We start from the raw sequence: 19,156 nt of genomic DNA on the forward strand, positions 1-19,156 counted from the left end.
AAGGGGTTTTTAATCCTTTCAAGTCATAATTTCTCTTAATGAAGGACTGCTGTCAGCTGGTGCAAAAAGGAACAGCAGTGCTGTGGTGAAACCTGCGGGCCAGCAGCTCTCATGGGGTCGCTGGGCTAATTTTCTTGAAGATAGTTAAAAACAATTAAACTTCTGGGGCTTTCCCTCTAATTAGCAAGCTGCTAAAGAGCAGCATTTACATATGTCGTGTTTTAATAAAGCTTAAAGGCAGGGCTGCTTTACCACAAGTCTCCACGTTGCGCCCTGTGGCCGTGAGCTCTTCCGCTTTCAGTTGTGCAGAATCCATCCCTAAATTACGTGTGCACAAAATGGGACTGGAGCAAGGAGGTGGACGGGTTTGCTTTTCTTTGAGGGATTTGTTTAGTTGTGGTTTCACCCCCTGTCCGTGTCTCTAATAGTTGCTCTCTATAACTTCCTGAAGGGAGGCTGCAGGGAGCTGGGGGCAGCCTCTGCTCTCATGTCATCAGCGATGGGAGCAGAGGGAACGGCTTCAAGCTGCAGCAGGGGAGATTGGATGGACATGAGGAAGAATTGCTGTGCAGAAAGGGTGGGCAGCACTGCAATGGATGCCAGGGAGGTGGGGGAGTCTGTGGGTCCCAACGTGTCTCTATGGGTCCCAACGTGTCTCTATGGGTCCCAACGTGTGTCTCTATGGGTCCCAACGTGTCTCTATGGGTCCCAACGTGTCTCTGTGGGCCCCAACGTGTCTCTATGGGTCCCAACGTGTCTCTATGGGCCCCATTGTGTCTCTGTGGGTCCCAACGTGTCTCTATGGGCCCCAACGTGTCTCTATGGGCCCCAATGTGTCTCTATGGGCCCCAATGTGTCTCTTGAGACCTCACTGCTCTCTATGGCTGCTGAAGGGAGGCTGCAGGGAGCTGGGGGCGGCCTCTGCTCTCGTGCCATCAGTGATGGGAGCAGAGGGAACGGCTTCAAGCTGCGGCAGGGGAGATTGGATGGACATGAGGAAGAATTGCTGTGCAGAAAGGGTGGGCAGCACTGCAATGGATGCCAGGGAGGTGGGGGAGGCACCGAGCCTGGGGGTGTTCAAGGAAAGGCTGGATGCTGTGCTGAGGGCCGTGGTTCAGTGGGAGCTGTTGGGAATGGGGGAACGGTTGGACTGGATGAGCTTGGAGGTCTTTTCCAACCTTGGTGATTCTGTGATTCTAAGCTGTAAGGCTGAGATCTGAACCCCAACCTTTAAAGGGGGGCGACTGGACGGCAAACAAACACAAGAACGACCCGCACGGCGGTTTTACTTTCCACCAAAAGTTTTTTTTTTGTTGGTTTTTTTTTTTTTCTGTTTGTTTTTATATCAACTGATGTTAAAAAATACAGACTTGTTTTACAAGAATAGCACCATTTCTGTCGTATGATACATTAGCACTCCTGCTGTGATACACGGGGAGGGGAGGGGATTCCGCGATACCTGCGTTTTGCCAAGACCCCTTTCTGGGAGGGGGGGGGGGGGGCCGTCATACCTGCCAGATCGATTCCCACCTCCACCCGACCTAAAGAAATCGGCCTTCCAGGAAGGCAATAAATAAATAAGCCCATGGTTTTATGTCGCTGTCTGCCCGGTGACGGCGCTGGAGGGTCCCGAAGGGGAACACGGGGGGTCGTGCCATCCGTTCAGTGCAGAAGTTGTGATGGGAACGTATGGGTCCTCGGGGGTGGGATTGGGTTTGCTTTTATGGGATTGGGCTGGATTCCTTTTTCTTTTTAAAAAAAAAGACAAAACCGACAAACAAACAAACAACAAACACACAAATAAAACAACTCTTTTTACAAGAAGCAGACTGGGCCAATATCCACGCCAAACTCCTGCTCGGCTCCGCCAATGTCCATAGGTGCAATATCTACAATGGGCAGGCGCGAGGTCTTCTGCGACCGGTACTCGATGACAGTCTTGCCCCATTTGCCAGTGTGTTTCTGGGGAGAAAAGGAAGGCAGGGATGCTGTCAGCTGCTCCAGCCCCAGCCCCACAGCCCCAGCCCCACAGCCTCAGCCCCACAGCCCCAGCCCCACAGCCTCAGTCCCACAGCCCCAGCCCCACAGCCCCAGCCCCACAGCCTCAGCCCCACGGCCTCAGCCCCACAGCCCCAGCCCCACAGCCTCAGCCCCACAGCCCCAGCCCCACAGCCCCAGCCCCACAGCCTCAGCCCCACAGCCTCAGCCCCACACCCCCAGCCCCACAGCCTCAGTCCCACAGCCTCAGCCCCACAGCCCCAGCCCCACAGCCCCAGCCCCACAGCCTCAGCCCCACAGCCCCAGCCCCACAGCCCCAGCCCCACAGCCTCAGTCCCACAGCCCCAGCCCCACAGCCCCAGCCCCACAGCCTCAGCCCCACCTCCCCATCTACGCCTTTCTTTTGCAGGCGCCCAGCAACCTACCGTGCAGCCGTCCTCCAAGACGCTGTAGGTGAACCTGCTGTTGCCCTCAGCTCTGATCTCCACGTCGTTGGATCCCTGGATGAGGATGGCTTTCTTCAGGTTGCCCGTCTCCTCGTCCATGTAGGCGATGCTGTTCTTGCAGTGGTAGGTGACGTTCTGGGAGCCCTCGGTGGACAGGAGGCGCAGGAAGGTCATCTGGATGCTGGCGGTGTTGGGGGACAGGTTCTCATCGCCGTAGCTGAACTGGAGGGAAGAGGTGAGGAGTTAAAGCCTGTGGCATCACGACAACCTTACGGGCAGGAGCTTTTTGGGAAGACTTCCATGCTTCAGGTTCCCAAATGGCTGAAAAAAATCATGGAGTGGTTTGGATTGGAAGGATCCTTAAAGATCATAAAACCAATAGAATAGCAGAATAGTTGGGTTGGAAGGGTCCTTGAAGATCACAGAACCATGGAATGGCGGGGTTGGAAGGGTCCTTAAAGGTCACAGAACCATGGAATGGCTGGGTTGGAAGGGTCCTGAAAGGTCACAGAACCATGGAATGGCGGGGTTGGAAGGGTCCTTAAAGGTCACAGAACCATGGAATGGCTGGGTTGGAAGGGTCCTGAAAGGTCACAGAACCATGGAATGGCAGGGTTGGAAGGGTCCTGAAAGGTCACAGAACCATGGAATGGCGGGGTTGGAAGGGTCCTTAAAGGTCACAGAACCATGGAATGGCTGGGTTGGAAGGGTCCTTAAAGCCCACCCATGAGCTGGTTGCCCTCTGTACATCAGGATATGCAGGACCTGACCCAAAACCCAAACTGGATGCCTGAGAGCATTTTCCCAACGTTCCCTGAGCTCCAGCATCTCAGGGCTGCTCCATGCCTCTGGGGCAGAACTTTTCCTAACAGTGCTGCAGGACCATAAGGGGCCATAAGGGGCTGTAGGGCCGTGATGCCATCCCTCATCTTTTCTGGGCCAAACAAACAGAGGGAGCTCAGCTGCTCCATCCCACCCTTTTCCTTTGATTTGCGGAGCTAAACAGACCCAACTCCATGCCTTCAGAATCGCCCTCTACAACTTCATTAAAATCCATCAACGTAACCACAAGGAAGGACAGCCCAGCCGGGATCGCTTACGTGGAAACCGCCGTTGATGGTCTCTGCAAACCAGACGTGCTTCTTGTCCTTTGTCTTGCTGGTCCACCAGTTCTTCTTGGGGATGCTGCTGGGGGTCGGGTAGACGCAGGTCTCACCCGTCTCCATGTTGCAGAACACTTTGATGGCGTCCAAGGTGCAGCCCTGGTTCGGGTCAATCCAGTAATCTCCTGCAGCGGGGAGGACAAACGGGATGCTCACGGGGTTGGGGAGGGTTAGGAGTCATTGAGACCTCAAAGATCACCAAGAAATGTCCACCCATCACCACCACGCCCACCGATGGAAGCACAGAGTCATTAGGATTGGAAAAGCCACGTTCCCAAGTGCCACATCACAGCTCCCCATCACCTCTGGGGACTGGGGCTGCCCCGCATCCCTGCGCAGCCCAGTCCGCTGCCCAACCACTCTTATGGAACAGAAACCTTTCCTAACATCCAACCTGCGTGCAGGTCGGTGCAAGGATGCTGGGGATGCTCTTCTTTGGAGAGGAGGGGAGGATGGGAGAAGCAGACACGGAGCTCTTACCGCTCTTCCAGTCGGGGTGGCAGAGCTTGATGTCGCGGCAGGTCCTGGCTGGGTTCTTCTTGGAACCCTCGGGGCTGCGGATGCTCTCGATCTGATTGTTGAGGGATTTGAGCGTGGCGTCCACCTCCACGTCGTGCTGCCGCAGCCCTCCGGCCGCCTCGTCTGCCCTCATGTAGCGGATGGGGTCGGGGCCCTTTTCCGTCTGACCCAGTCCGGCAAAAGCTGACATGTCGATGCCGGTGCCCGGGGGGCCGGGAGGACCGGGAGGACCGGGATTTCCAGGAGGACCCTATGGGAGAAGGAAGTGATGCTGATGGGCTGCTCTGAGAGCTGGACTCCCTTCCCTGCCTCCCCACAACTGGGACTCACCGCAGGGCCAGGTTCACCGCTCCGTCCGCGGGGACCGGGGGGACCGATGGGGCCAGGCATGCCATTGGAGCCATCTTTGCCAGAGGGGCCGACGGGACCAGGGGGACCCTAGGAGAGAGCCCCAAAATGGGGTTTGAAGGCATTGCAAAGCCTCAGGGCAGGGAATCACAGAATCACAGAATTGTAGGGGTTGAATGGGAACTCGAGAGATCATCGAGTCCAACCCCCCCTGCCAAAGCAGGTGCCCTACACCAAGGCGATGGGGAGCCGTTAACTCCTGGCGCTAACGAGCAATCAGGAGCTGACAGAGGCTGCAGGTGCCCAGGGAGGGCACTGCTGCTCCTTCCCCTTTCACCGCCCCAAACACCACTGCCAGGACTTACTCTGGGACCGGAGGGACCAGCAGGACCGGCAGCACCTTGGTCTCCAGAAGGGCCCTGAGGAGGAAGGCAGGGTGGTCACAGCTCTGTGGTCAGCACAACAGCCCTGGCAGAGCCTCGGTGCCCACAGAGACCCCAAAGGAGCTGCATCCTCCAGGGGGGCTCAGCGTTCCCCAAACCAACTTACAGGTGGTCCAGGCAGACCCTGCAGACCGGTGAAGCCGCGGTGGCCCTTCAGCCCTCTCTCTCCAGCCTCTCCTGTCTCACCTTTGTCACCACGAGGCCCTTGGGGACCCTGAAGTGGGGACAGCGCTGTGTTGAGCTCGGGGTGGGCAGAGCCCTGCCCGGCACGCAGCACCCCACACTTTGCACGTGGGATGTGCTGATGTGCTCAGCGTCACTCACCGGCATTCCTCGAGCTCCAGCGGGACCAGAGGGACCCATGGGCCCTTGCGCACCCTGCAGGGAGAAAAGAAGGACATCAGAAGGTGCCAGTGACCTGAAACACCACCTCGAAGCCACGCATTTGGCATTTCAGGAGTGTCTGAATCAGTCCCTCCCACCATACCCCAAATCCAAGCAACAGCGACAATCAGCAGTTCTGTGCCTCAAAGCATCTCTAAATGCTCTCAGCTGGAGCACTGGTGTGAGGAACAAACCTCGTGGGGAATCACAGCAGATTTTCAGCCATAAGGAGACCCTAAATCCTAAACCCTCATGCAGCACTCACCGTCTCGCCTCTGTCTCCTTGTTTTCCGGTGGGACCGACGGGACCAGGAGCACCGGGGGCTCCGGGAGCACCAGGGGCACCCACAGGGCCAGTCTCACCACGGTCACCCTATGAGCAGAGGGTGGGGAGGTCAGATCTGTGCAAAACCCCACGGCTTTTGGCACAGGGATTGTGAGCACTCATGGGGTGCGCACGGCAAGCTCACCTTCACGCCAGCTGCACCATCCCTGCCCGGGGGTCCGTCAGCACCAGGGTTGCCCTAGGAGGAAGAGAGGATGTTATAACCCTGGCATGGAGCAGCATTTGTGCAAAGTCTCCTTTCGATGCTGGAGAAAAGACACCAGGGAGCTCCGGGAGCTGAGTTGTGCCGTGAGGACGGTGATGCCCGGCGCTGGTGTGATGATGCTGGGGTTTTGCTTACCTCACGCCCGGGTTCTCCAGCAGGACCTGTCAGCCCAGGGGGGCCCACGGGGCCGGGGGGACCTCGGTCGCCTGCAGAGCCAGGTGCTCCTTGCTTTCCAGGTTCTCCCTGAAAGAAAGGGAAAAAGTGCATGAGTGGGAGAGACCCCAGCGCAGCCCCTTCCCCATTTTTTATGGCTCCCAGACCCTTATGCAACAAACAACCACCAGTGGTTTTCCTGCCCCGGCTTTAAGCCTTGCGCCAGCGGCTCCTGGTGGGGAAGAAGAGCTTTGCAAAACCCCAAACCACCTGGAAACGGTGCCCCCACGAGCTGCACCAAGGGGCTGGAGACCCCTGAGATGGGCTCCAGAGCATTGCAGCCCCCACATATCTGCACCCCATAGGATTCAGTGCACCCGAATGAAAGCGACCCACTCACCGATGGCCCTGGAAGTCCAGGGAAGCCTCTCTCACCACGCTGCCCTGGGAGACCCACGATACCACGCTGTCCTGCCAAACCTTGAGGCCCTGGGGGGCCGTCGGGACCCTGCAGGGCAGCAGAGAGGGGATCAGACCCAGAACAATGGCACCGTGCAGTCAGGGGGTGCACAGAGGGAGGAGACCCCCGAAATCCTCACCGCGGGGCCGTCCTCGCCAGGTTCGCCCTTCTCGCCAGGGGGGCCGGCGGGGCCTTGGAGGCCGGGGTCTCCAGCACGGCCAGGGGGGCCGGCATCACCACGAACACCCTTGGGGCCATCTTTGCCAGCAGAGCCAGGGGGTCCGGGGGGGCCTGGGTTACCCTAAAAGGAAGGAAAGCAGCGTTGGTGCAAAGCAGAGGTGGCCGATCTTCATCACCCACATCACAGTGCTGCTTGGTCGGGGAGCATTTTTCCTTAGGAAAGTTCTTCTCTATCATTGCAATGGCCAAAAGCCACCATCAGAGACCTGAGGAGGAAAACCCCAGATGCCCACGCAGGGACACGGCGCCCCCTCCAACACGCAGCACAGGGAAGCAGCACCCAAACCCCAGGTGGGGGCAATGCCAGAACCCCCCCAGACTCACATTAGGGCCGGGTGGTCCAACGCGGCCGGCGGCTCCGGGGAATCCTGTGGCTCCCTGGGGAGGGAATCAGAATCAGTGAACAGAGAGGAGAAACGAGGCTCAGGCACAGCTCAGCCCCACGGCCATTCCTTCCCCATCCTGCAGCCCAGCCCTCTGGTACTCACAGGGGGACCCTGAGCCCCGCGAGCTCCTTTGGGACCAGTGACACCAGTTGGACCCTGGGAAGGAAAGAAAAACAGGTTACGAATACAAACGGGAGCTGCAGTGTGCCTGCATTGGGGCTGTGATGTTCCAAATTTGGGGGTTTGCCCCATTTTGGGGCTGTACCTGAGGGCCAGGAGCGCCGGAGGGACCTTGGGGACCAGGAGCACCAGCGTCACCCTTCTGCCCAGGCTCTCCCTGCTCGCCTTTGGCACCAGGTTGTCCGTCGGCACCCTGATGGGGACAGCAGCCACCATGAGTGGGGTGAGGACAGGGGTGATAACGTGGGTATGTGATGGGGGCTTTGGGATGAAACACTCACAGGCGGGCCAGCAAATCCAGCAGGACCAGGGGCACCAGGCTCGCCACGCTCGCCCTAAAGGAGAGAAATGGGGGAGGTTGATAAGGGGGTTGATGGGGGTTTAGGGTTATGGTTAGAGGCACCCAGGGGCTGCAAACGTTGTGCTTACAGGGGCTCCACGGGCACCGGCAGCACCAGATGGACCAGGAGGGCCGGATTCACCCTGGAAAAGAAAAGATGGAGAGGTGGATGCACTGGGGTCCATTCCATGGGGCGCGCTGTGGGGCGCTGTGATGCTGCTCTCACCTTCTCGCCGTTGGGGCCAGCGGGGCCAGGGGGACCAATGGGACCCGTCAGACCCTACAGGAGAGAGACAGATGAGGACGTGGTCTCTGTGAGCATCCTTTGCCAGCCCACCCCACGGCCGTGTCCCACTTACACGTGCGCCATCCTTGCCCGGAGCTCCTTCGGGTCCTTTCTCACCAACATCTCCCTGTGGGATGGGATGAGTGTGAGCCGAGCTGAGACCTGACGTCGCTCAGGACACTTCTGGGATGCATCACCTTACCCGGTCACCTTTGGGGCCAGCGATGCCAGCTGCTCCTCTCTCACCAGGCATTCCCTGCAGTCCTGGGGGACCCTGGGCACCGTTGGGACCAGCCGGACCGGTCGCACCCTAAAAGCAGAACAGCAGTGCGGTCATCGGGGCACCGATGGCATCACGGATCCGTGCTGGTGGCACTGTTGCCACCCACCCTCTGTCACCCACCTTGGGTCCATCAGTGCCAGGCGTTCCAGGCAGCCCACGGGGACCCTGCAGCCCTTGGGCACCGGGAGAACCGCGTTCACCGGGGAATCCACGTTCACCCTATGGTGGGGGGAGACGATCAGAGAGAAGCCCCCCAAGGCCACAGCGAGGGAAATGATGGCATTGTCCTCAGGACAGAGGGCAGTGCATCCATCCCAGGTGGGATTGGGGTGAACTGGGAGGAAAGGGGACACCGAGCCACTGGAACCGTGAGGGTCCGATGGCTTTGGTGGAGTTGTTTGGATTCTGCTCCCCCCTGAGGCCCCAAACATTCTGTGGGACAGGAGGATCCCTGTCCCCGAGCAGGGGGATGAGCAATACTCACTCTGGGACCAACAAGACCGGGGGCACCAGCTTCTCCGGGAACACCCTGCAGAGAGGAGGGGAGAGCCAGGAGTCAGCACCGGGGGGAGTCAGTGCTGGGGGGGGGGTCAGAGAGGGCTAAGCCCCTCTTGCAGCCCAGGGATGAATGGCCTCACCTGGTCTCCGGGTTTGCCGCTCTCTCCAGGGGGACCTGGTGGTCCGGGCAGTCCCTGTTTGGGGACAAGGAGAGGTGTGAGGGGGGGGTGCCCACCTTCATCACCCCAATTCCCCCCTGTGTTTCCCCACTCACCTGGAATCCGGAAGGACCGGGGGCTCCTTGCTCTCCTCTCTCACCCACAGGACCCTAAAGGAAGGACAGCAGTGACGGCTCTGAGGCGCCCCCCACCCCCTTCCTGGATTCACCCCTTTGCAGCCCCTCACCCACCCCAAGATTTTGGACAGAATCAAAAATCACACCGGGGTGGAGCAGCTGGGACACAAAATCCCCACATTTCAACACTGGGGGTTCTGCCCCCCCTGTATCCCCAGCATGCCTGGTGTGGTCTTCCACCCAGATCTGGGGGCTACACCCCCCCAATCCCACATTTCAAACATCTGTCCCCAAAAAGAGAAGCAGTGACACTCACAGCGGGTCCGGGGGGTCCAGCAGCTCCTGTCTCCCCATCCTTACCAGGAAGACCCTGCAGAGGAGAAATCCCCAGCACTCAGCCCCGTGCCTCAGTTTCCCCAACCGCACACAGAGCACAGTGCAAGGGAAACCCCAAAAGGTGATTTTATGGGGTCGGAGAGGCAGAAGGAGCTCACCCGCAGCCCTGGGGCGCCAGGCAGTCCTTTCTCTCCAGCTTTTCCAGGCTCACCCTACAGGGAGGTCAGAGGATGGGATCACACCTGCACTGACCTTCACTGCTCCATTTTGGGGCAGAAAACTCACAAAGGTCAATACTCACATTAGCACCTTTGGGACCGGGGAAACCCATCACACCGGGCTGCCCACGAGCACCCTGAGGGCCGGGAGGGCCGGGGCGGCCATCCTCGCCAGGAGCACCCTATATGGGGAGGGGGACACCAGCGTGGGTCACGACAGCCACCCCCAACCCTCCTTCCCCCACCCCACGGAGCATCACTTACAGTCGGACCGACTTTGCCTTGAGGTCCCGCATCGCCGGGGCGGCCGGTGAGACCCTGTGGGGGAAGGAAGCAATGGGGGCTGCAGCAGCTGGGGGTCCCAAATTGGGAGGGGGACACATTGGGAGCCCCTGTCCTGCCCAGCTCCAGGGCTGAAGAGGAGCTGGGATGAGGGCACAGGGGCTGCGCGGCCTTTAAGAGCTTCTTTAGCAAGCCCAATCTTTGGTAACCCCAAAAAGCAACTTAGCTCATCCCAAATGCACCCTAAGTCACCCCACAGAGAACATTAATTAGCACCAAAGAGCAGTTTTCCCCCCAGATGCACTGTAATGAACCCCACCTGCACCATAACTACCCCTAAGTGCATCTCAGCTGATGCCAAAGTTCACCCTGAGTGGAGCCAAAGAGCAAATGAACCAACCCCAAAGAGCACCTAAAACCGACAGAATCAACCCCAAAAGCTCCTTAACCAACCCCAAATGCTCTGCAACAAACCTCAAATGCTCCCTAACCAGCCCCGAACGCTCCTGAATCAACACAGATGCTCTTTAACAAACCCAAAATGTCCCTTAACCAACCTCCCATCTCCTCAACCAACCCCAAATGTTCCTCAACCGACCCCAAACGTCCCCTAACCAGCTGCAAAACCCCCCGAACTGCCCCCAAACCCCCTCCTCACTTGACCTCGGCAGCCCCCACCACCGCTCCACATCCTTCTGCCCCACCTGAGCCCCCCAGCACCCCCACCCCCTCCCCATGGCTCTGTCCCCCCCCCCACAGCTCTCACCCTCGCTCCAGGCAGCCCAGGTTCTCCAGGACGTCCAGGGTCACCAGTGGCACCTTTGGGACCGGCGAGACCAGCGGGGCCGCGTTCACCTGGAGCACCCTGTGTGGGGTGGGAGGGGGGCACAGGTTGGAGGGGGGAGCACAGGGAGTCGGCACTGCCTATAGGACCCCCCCATAACCCCACGATCCCACCTTGGGTCCGGCCAGCCCATCCTGCCCGGGGAATCCACGATTGCCAGGAGCGCCCTATGGAGGAAGAAGAGGGGCGAAGTCAGGGCTGGTTGTAGGGTTTCTTTGTTTTAAGGTGGGGGGCAGCGCTCTGCACGCACCCTTTCTCCGGGGGGGCCCACAGGGCCAGCGGCACCAGGTTCACCACGAGCTCCTCTCTTGCCTTCCTCGCCAGCCGGCCCGGGGGCACCTTGGGGTCCTGCGGGGCCCTGAGGAAGAGGACGAAAAGGGGGTCAGAGCGGCAAACCAGGACGGGTTGGGGGCTGGGGTTCAGCTCGCAGCTCCCCCCCCCCCCTCCTCACCCCCCAACCAAAACCCCCATCTCCGGGGGTCCGCGCACGACGGCGCCGGGGCTCAGCGGCCCCACAGTGGGAAGCGGCCCCACGCATTGAGGTTGGTTAATGAAGCGATGGGGGAATGTCCCCGGCCCCGGGGCCGAGGGGGGGGCGCAGCGCGGCCCTAACACAGAGCCTATTGTTCCCCCTCCACCCCCTGCTGCAGGAGGGGGGACGCTGCCCCTCGAGGGGCCTCGTTAGGGGAAGAGGTTCGTTAGAGACGCGGCCCCGCAGCGGGGTCCTCCCCAGATGGCGGGGGCTGGATGGGCCCCCCCAAAACTCACCGTCTCGCCCTTCGGTCCTTGCTCGCCCTTGAAGCCTGCGATGCCGGGTTCACCCTGGGGGAAGAGAGGGGAGGGGGGGAAGGTGGGCAATGGACTCTCAGTGCCCCCGTCGTGGTCCCCATCTCAACCCCAGCCCTGTTCCCATCCCAATTCCCACTCCCGTTCCTGGCCTCGTTCCCATCCCATCCCCATTTATATCCCATCCCCATCTCTGCAGCGCTTTTCCTGCCCCTACCCCTCTCTTACCCCTATCTGCATCCTTGTCCCCATCCTTGTCCCATCAAATCCCTGTCCCCATGCCTTTCCCATCCCCACCTCTACTCCATCTCTGTCCCTGTCCCCCATCCCCTTTCCTGCTGCCCAGTTTTGCTCCCATCTCTGTTTCCACTCCATCGCTGTTCCCATTTTATCGCCATCTGTATCCCTGTCTCCATCCCTTACTCTGCTCATCCCTCCCTCTCCTGTCTCCATCTCTTCCCAGCTGTGTCCCCATCCTCATCTCAATCCCAAACCAAAGCTGTCCCCTTCTTAATCTCCATCTTATTCTCCAGCCCCATCCCCTTTCTCACCCCCCATTTCCCATATCCTCAACCCTATTCTTCTCCCCATCACCATCCGTGTCCCCAGACCTTTCTTCATCCTCTTTCCTGTCCCCATACCCACGTGCCCATCCCACCCCATCCCATCCCATCCCATCCCATCCCATCCCATCCCATCCCATCCCATCCCATTCCATCCTACCCCCATCCCATCCCCATCCCATCCCCATCCCATCCCCACCCCCATCCCACCCCAATCTCGTCACCCATCCCATTCCCACCCCATCCCATCCCCAGTGGCCCCTTTGGAGACAAGAAAAGGGTCTCCTGGGAGCAACCGTAGGGCACCTGGGGAGGGGGCAGAGAGTGACCCACAGCGGGGTCCTGCAAGGGGGCGTGTCCTGCGGCACGGTGGGCGGGGCATGTGACAAAGTGGGCGGGGCTACTTCCACAGTGGGCGGGGTCACCCGGCAGTGGGCGGGGCCTCACCCACGATCCCCATGCGGGGTCTCAGGGGGTCTCTTACCGTCTGTCCTTTGGGTCCCAGTGGTCCGGTGGCACCTTGGGGTCCGGGGGGGCCGCGCGGGCCGGGGAATCCTGGAGCGCCTGCAATGCCTGGGGCGCCCTGCGGGCAGACAGCGGCCGTCAGGGGGGCACGGCATGGCGCCATGTCCCCTAATGGCCCCACGGCCCCCAGCATCCCACAGCATCCTGCCCATGACGCCACGGCCCCCAGCATCTCCTGACCCCCGGCACTCCCACACATCCCCCAGCCCTCATCATCCCCCCATCCCCCCCAGTGTCTCACAGTGATCCCCCCAACCCCCAACGCCCCCACATCCCACACAAATTACACATCCCCCCCCACAGCACCTCCAGCGTCCCCAGAATCTTCACCATACCCCCCCCAACCACCCCCCATCTCACACCATCCTTATGACTCCCACGTGTCCCATCAGCTCCACCCCTGCTCCAACCCCTCCCTCCTTCCCACTCTGGTCCATACTCACCGCTGAGCCCTTGGCACCAGGGATGCCATCAGTCCCAGGGTTACCCTGAAAGAAGAAGAGTGAGACATCTCTCACCCCGTGCCTCAGTTTCCCCATCCCCAAGCACAGGATAACCCCCCTGATGCTCAGATCCCCCCACACACACTCCTCAAAGCTCCCGAGCCGAGGGGGATGCCACGAGGATGGGACATCCCAGGGCTGTGACACCACTGGGGACACTTACAGGTGCGCCAGCGGGGCCAGGAGAGCCGGGGGTGCCAGATTCACCGCGGGGTCCTTGGGCTCCCTCTGGACCCCGTGCGCCAGTGGGGCCGGCTTCACCCTGGGGGGAGAGAAATGGGGTGAGATGGGGCACCGTGCCTCAGTTTCCCCTCCCTCAATCCTACCTGCATCTCTCTGCTCAGCCCTTACCTTTGAACCAGGGGCTCCAGGGAAGCCAGGAGCTCCGGCAGGGCCGACGGGTCCCTGGGGGGACAGGATAGTGTGGGGGGGCTGCCCAGGCTGGGGGGGCTCCCGAAGAACCCCTATGGGGTTCAGCAGAATGTTGGGGTGTGGAGTCAAAGCAGCCCCATACTTACAGGGGGTCCAGCAGGGCCGGGGAGGCCGTCATTGCCTCGAGCACCCTGGGGGGAGATGGCAGTTATGGGGGGAGGTCACAGCACCCCAATATCCCCCCCCCCACAGCCCTGTGCCATAGGGCCACAGTCACACTCACCGCAGCACCAGAGGGGCCGGGACGTCCTCGCTCTCCAGGCAGCCCACGGGGTCCCTGCCATGGTGGAGGGGGAACAGTGCAGAGGTTATGGGGTCTGACTCCCCCATTCTGTGCCTCAGTTTCCCTCATGCCCACCCCCCGCACTCACCATAGGGCCGGGGGAGCCGTTCTCACCCGGTGAACCAGATTCACCCTATATGAGAAAAAGGGTCGAGAGAGGATGAGGCCGGGTTGGGGCACACATCCCCACACCTGGAGGTGGTCACCCCCCACTCACCTTGGCTCCGGGAGCCCCAGCCTCTCCTTTGGCACCGTCCAAACCAGGGTAACCCTGGTTGATGGGGAAAGGAGAGAAGCAGAAACAAGGTTATGGAGGGGGGCACAGTGGGATGTAAGTGATGGGGGGCAGTGTGGGGTGGGGGGCACTCACTCGGTGGCCTTTCACTCCGGGGAGACCAGGAGTCCCAGGGAAGCCACGAGCGCCCTGCAGGGATGAATAGGGTTAGGGTGAACTTGAGATGGGGAGGGAGGGGAGAAAAAGGGTTGGGGGGCAGCGATGGGGGGCAGCTTTCAGCTCAGTGCTGCCTCACCTGGGGGCCGGGGGGGCCACGTTCACCAGATTTGCCGGGTTTGCCTGTCTCACCCTGCAGGGAAATAATGGGGTTTTAATGGAGAGGAAGCAGCACTCGAAACGGGGGACATCAGTGCACTGCTGTTATGGGGGGCACCGCTGTTATGGGGGGACTCACGTCGTCACCGGGTTTCCCAGGTGGTCCCGGAGGTCCCCGGGGACCCATCGGACCCTAAAAGGGACAGAGAGACAACGATGAGGTGAGGGGGGGGGGCAGGAAGCGTGTCCCCAAGTTGAGGGGAGACATAAAAGGGGACAGAAGTGGGGACAAGGAGGGGACACTCACAGCAGCACCGGGTTCACCGGGCTCACCGGGGTTGCCTTGAAATCCTTGGGGACCCTAAAGTGGGGAGAGGGCAGAGGTTGGCATCGGGGGGGCGGTGGGACACCCAGAGACCCCCCCCCAGAGCACAGGGGGCTGCGGGTACTTACAGGTGCACCAGTGGGGCCAGGGGGGCCGCGGGGTCCCATGGGGCCCTGTAGGGAGAGAGATGAGAGACAATGTCACCACGGGGGAGGGGACGAGGTGGCTGCCGTCACCATCATCCCCCCCCCCACCCCACCCAAAGCAGAAGTTCCTCCCCCCCGGTGGTGATGATGCTGCAGGTCCTCCACGTCCCACAGTGGGGCTGCAGGGATGAGACGCCCCCTATATCCCACAGTGGGGATGGGATACCCGTGTGTGTGTCGTTGGGTTGTTCTGTTTTGGGGGGGGCCATCACCACCATCACTTCCCCCCCAAAAAAAACAGCGGGTGCCCCCTGGAAAGGGTGGTGACGGCACAGAGTCCCCTATGGGACCCCCAGGTGTGGGTTTGGGGTGTTTGCTGGGGGAGTTGGGAGGAGGGTGGCTGTCATCACCATCACACCCCCCCACCCCAGGCTGCAAAACCAGTGGGTACCCCTCCCCAGTGCTGTGGGGTCCCCAAGTCCCACAGTGGGGCTGCAGGGATGAGAATCCTGGGTTTGGGTTTTTTTGGAGGGTGAGGGGCTCGGATTCTGGAGGGACCCCCGGTTTTGGGGGGTGGGAGGGGGCTTTGGGGGGGGGGGGAGGCTTTACCATGGGTCCCTGCATGACGCCCATCTGCGCTCCACCCGCCTTCTCATCGAAGCCGCCCGCCATCTGCGCCGCAAAGTTCTGCAAACAGAAAAGTGCTCAGCCCTCAAACCGCCGTTTTTCACCCCAAAATGCCGCCCCCCCCCCCCCCCCCCATCCTCTCCATCCCTCAATACTCACTCCACCAAGTCCAGGGGGTCCAGGAGGTCCAGGGGGGCCGGGGGGGCCGGGGTTCCCAGGGGTGCCAGGTTCTCCATCCCTTCCACGGGGGCCAGGAGCACCCTATGGGGGGGGGGGGGGGGGACGGAACGGACAGACACGACAACACAGCACCGTTGCACCCCAAAATGCTCTGTGTTGGTGGGGAGGGGGGTGGGCTTTGTGTGTGTCCCCCCCCCCCAGTTCTGGGGGTGCACTCACCTTCTCCCCCTTCTCACCGCGGTCCCCTCGCTGTCCCTGCTCTCCTGCTGGGCCCTAAGGAGGTGGGGAAGACAGGGGGGGGGGGGATCAGCTAGGAGGGGGGGGAGGAGGGGGGGTCAGCTCTCCCCAGCTCCACACCCCCCCCCCTAAAAAAATTCCCACCCCCTCCCACAAATATTCCAGCAATGCGCCCGGAGGAAACGCGCTCCCACCTGCGGTCCAGGAGGCCCTCGGGGTCCTACAACCTGCATTTGGGGGGGGGTCGGGGGGGGGGGGGGGGAGGGAGAGAAAAATAGGAGGGTGAGAGAAAGGCAGATGGAGACCCCCGCTGTAACAACCCCCCCCCCCCCCCAGCCCATATGGGGCCCCCCCCCCTGCTCCCCATTGCTTACATCTTTAATATCTCCAGGTTCTCCCTTCTGTCCCTGCAAAGCAAAGATGGAGGGGGGGGGGGGGGGTTAAGAAAGAGTGGGGGCGCCCCTCTTGCGCCCACCCCCAAATTTCTGACAACCCCCCCCCCCGCACCCCAAAAAAGCGACCAACCCCCCCCCAGCAGGTGAAACAGCCCCCCAGAGAGGAGGCAATTCCAAATCCCATACATGTGCCCATGGATTCTGTCCCTACCCTTCCCCCCCCCCCCTCGAACAAAAAAGGGTTTTGAATTTGGGATTATGTTGGAAATGGGGGGGGGGGGGGGTCGCAGCCTCACCTTAGGGCCAGGTTGTCCTGTTGGGAAGGGAAAGAAATAATGAGAAATTAGAGAGAGGAGGTGGGGGGGTGGGGGGGTGTCAAACTGGGGGGCACTGGGGGGCACTGGGGGGGTTCAGGGCCCCCCCAGAAGCGAAGCACGCGGAAGCGGGGATACGCTTGGGGTTGGGGGGAGGGGGGGGGGGAAATGCTCAACCCTTCACCCCTCCATGGCTGGGGGGCAGGAAAGGGTTAAAAAAAGGCAACTTTGGGGTTTTTTTTTTTGGGGGGGGGGGGAATTGGTGGTTGGGGGGCGGGGGGGGGATGTGGGAAAAATGGGGTCAGCGCCCCTTCGTGGGGGTTGGAAATGGGGTTGGGGTGAATAAGGGGAGATTTGGGGCAGCCAAATCCGTGGGGATGAAAAGCAAACCTAAATCCAACCTGAGGCTGCGACCCCCCCCCCCCCCCCCCCCAACATGGGGGTGTGGAAAATTGGGGGGGGGGTCCTGAGAATGAAAGAAATGGGGAGAAAATGGTCAAAAGTGGGGGGGGAAAGAGGGCAAAAAGGAGGGGAAAAGTGCAAAAGGGGGGGGGGGGATGGGAAAAGGGGGGGAATGCAAAAATGAAGGGGAATAAAAGGAATAAAAGGTAAGAAAGGCCAAAAAAGGGGGGGGAAAGGGATCAAAAAGAGGTAAATTAAGGCAAAAAAAAAACGGGGGGGGGCAAAAAGGGGTAAAAAGGCAGAAAAAAAGAAGCAGGAATGGTCAAAAAGGTCAAAATGGGGGGAAAAGTCAACAGTAAAATGGAAAGTGAAGCAAAAAGGGGAGGAGGGAAGGACAAAAAGTGGGGAAAGAGGAGAAAAAAGGGGAAAGAGGGGCAAAAAAAAGGCTGCAAATGGCCAAAATAGGAGAAAAGTGGGCAAATGGAGATCAAAAGGGGCAAAGAGTGGGGAAAGGGGGACAGGAGGCACGAGAGGGGCTCTAAAATGGCAAAAAATGTGCAAAAAAATGGGAAAATGGGGCAAAAAAAAACAAATGAGGGAGAAGAAAAGCCCCAAAATGGGCCAAAAATGACAAAAAGGGCAAAAAAGGGGAAAACAGGGGTGAAAAGGGGGCATTAAAGGGAAAAAAACGAGGCTAAAAGAAGGAAGAAGTGAGAATAAAGGGCCAAAAATGGCATAAAATGGGCAGAGGGGGGAAAAGGGAGCCATGAAAGTTCCCCAAGGAGCCCAGAATGGCAAAAAAGTGCCAAACGGGGGCAAAAATGGGGCAAAAAAGGGAAAAAGGGGGGAAAGGGGGAATGAAAAACCCTCGAAAGGGGCGAAGAGTGTTGAGAATGGGGTAAAAAGCGGCAAAAAAGGGGTCATAAAAGGACAAAAGGGGTCCAAAAGGGGGGGGGTAAATAAGGATGAAAAAAGGGCGATAAAAGGAGCTCTGAAAAGGGGTGAAAAGGGGCCAAAAGGGGCGATGAAAAACCCAAAAGGGCCCCAAAAAAGGCAAGAAGGGGCAAAAAAATGTCAGAAAGAGGCTTTTGGGAGCGAGAGGAGATGGCTGGGGGTCCCTATGGAGGGGTCCCTATGGAGGGGTCCCTATGGGGAGGGTCTCTATGGGGAGGGTCTCTATGGAGGGGTCCCTATGAGGGGGTCTCTATGGGGTGTCCCTATGGGGGGGTCCATTTGGGGGGGGTCCCTATGGAGGGGTCCCTATGGGGGGGGTCCCTATGGGGGGGTCCCTATGGGGGGGTCTCTATGGGGGTTCCCTATGGAGGGGGGTCCCTATGGAGGGGTCCCTATGGAGGGGGTCCCTATGGAGGGGGATCCCTATGGAGGGCTCCCTATGGGGAGGGGTCTCTATGGGGGGTGCCATATGGGGAGGGGTCCTTATGGAGGGGTCCCTATGGGGGGTCCCTATGGGGGGGGGTCTCTATGGGGGGGGTCCCAAGTTGCCTTTTCCCCGCCGTCCCCATGGATCGCCTCCCATCCATGGGGCGAGAAGCGCACGGTAATTTATTTATCGGTGCAGGAAGGTGGGGGGGGGGGGGGGTAATTAATTAAAGTGATTATTGGGGGGGGGGGGGGGGGGGGGGGGGGGGGGGCGTAAATAAATTACGGGCGGCGGCGGGCGGCTCTGCGGGGCAGACGGGGCAGCATTCTCCGAAGGGGATTTCGGGGCTGGGGGCAATCCCGCAGCTCCTCGCAGATGATCTCGTCGCACAGCACGGTCCCCGTGTCGCACACGCAGATCCGGCACGGCTCCGGCTTCCAAACGTCCTTGTCGCTGTAAGCTCTGCCCGTCCTGCACGCAGCCCCCGGCGGCCTCCGCTGCGGGGTGTGGGGGAAGCGGGGGGGGGGGGGGGGGGGAGGAGCGGGGAATTGGGGGGGGACGGGACGGCATCACCCCCCCGCGCCGTGGTGGCACGGGGAACCCCCCCATAACCCCCCCCCGCCCCTCTCTTCTCCCCGATCCCACCCTCCTTCCCTTCCCGGTTTGCTTTCCCCGTGCGCAATGAATGGAGCGATTCATGGGACGGAGCGAAACGCGGGGATTTGGCAGCGGGAGGGGGGAAGGGGGGGGGTTGGATGTGATGCTCCCCCATCCCATCCAGAGGAGGAAAAGGAGGAGGAGGAGGAGGAGGAAGGCTCCCCAAGCAGCGAGGCGGTGCGCAGCGGATTGGGGGG

The 19,156-nt window shown here is 60.4% G+C and overlaps 1 protein-coding gene across 1 annotated transcript; it reads right to left on the reverse strand.

Annotated features, from left to right (window-relative positions):
• Positions 1–1,758: 1,758 nt before the first annotated feature.
• On the reverse strand, positions 1,759–18,799 carry COL2A1 (collagen type II alpha 1 chain; the record flags this gene model as incomplete). The annotated part of the gene is given in 55 exon segments (XM_052668763.1): positions 1,759–1,962; positions 2,424–2,666; positions 3,545–3,732; positions 4,088–4,376; positions 4,457–4,564; positions 4,840–4,893; positions 5,024–5,131; positions 5,242–5,295; positions 5,567–5,674; positions 5,772–5,825; positions 5,988–6,095; positions 6,406–6,513; positions 6,605–6,766; positions 7,030–7,083; positions 7,194–7,247; positions 7,357–7,464; positions 7,553–7,606; positions 7,701–7,754; positions 7,838–7,891; positions 7,971–8,024; positions 8,100–8,207; positions 8,301–8,399; positions 8,665–8,709; positions 8,819–8,872; positions 8,953–9,006; positions 9,290–9,343; positions 9,468–9,521; positions 9,611–9,709; positions 9,792–9,845; positions 10,576–10,674; positions 10,767–10,820; positions 10,904–11,011; positions 11,422–11,475; positions 12,487–12,585; positions 12,971–13,015; positions 13,194–13,292; positions 13,382–13,435; positions 13,549–13,593; positions 13,686–13,739; positions 13,834–13,878; positions 13,963–14,016; positions 14,116–14,169; positions 14,276–14,329; positions 14,435–14,488; positions 14,603–14,656; positions 14,749–14,793; positions 15,376–15,453; positions 15,553–15,654; positions 15,793–15,846; positions 16,005–16,037; positions 16,185–16,217; positions 16,502–16,518; positions 18,588–18,654; positions 18,656–18,763; positions 18,765–18,799. Coding segments are annotated over 55 exon segments (4,382 nt in total), but the record flags the coding sequence as incomplete, so codon positions are not given.
• Positions 18,800–19,156: the final 357 nt, after the last annotated feature.

Source organism: Tympanuchus pallidicinctus, unplaced genomic scaffold, assembly GCF_026119805.1.
Source record: "Tympanuchus pallidicinctus isolate F22 unplaced genomic scaffold, pur_lepc_1.0 scaffold106, whole genome shotgun sequence".
Lineage (NCBI taxonomy): Eukaryota > Metazoa > Chordata > Aves > Galliformes > Phasianidae > Tympanuchus > Tympanuchus pallidicinctus.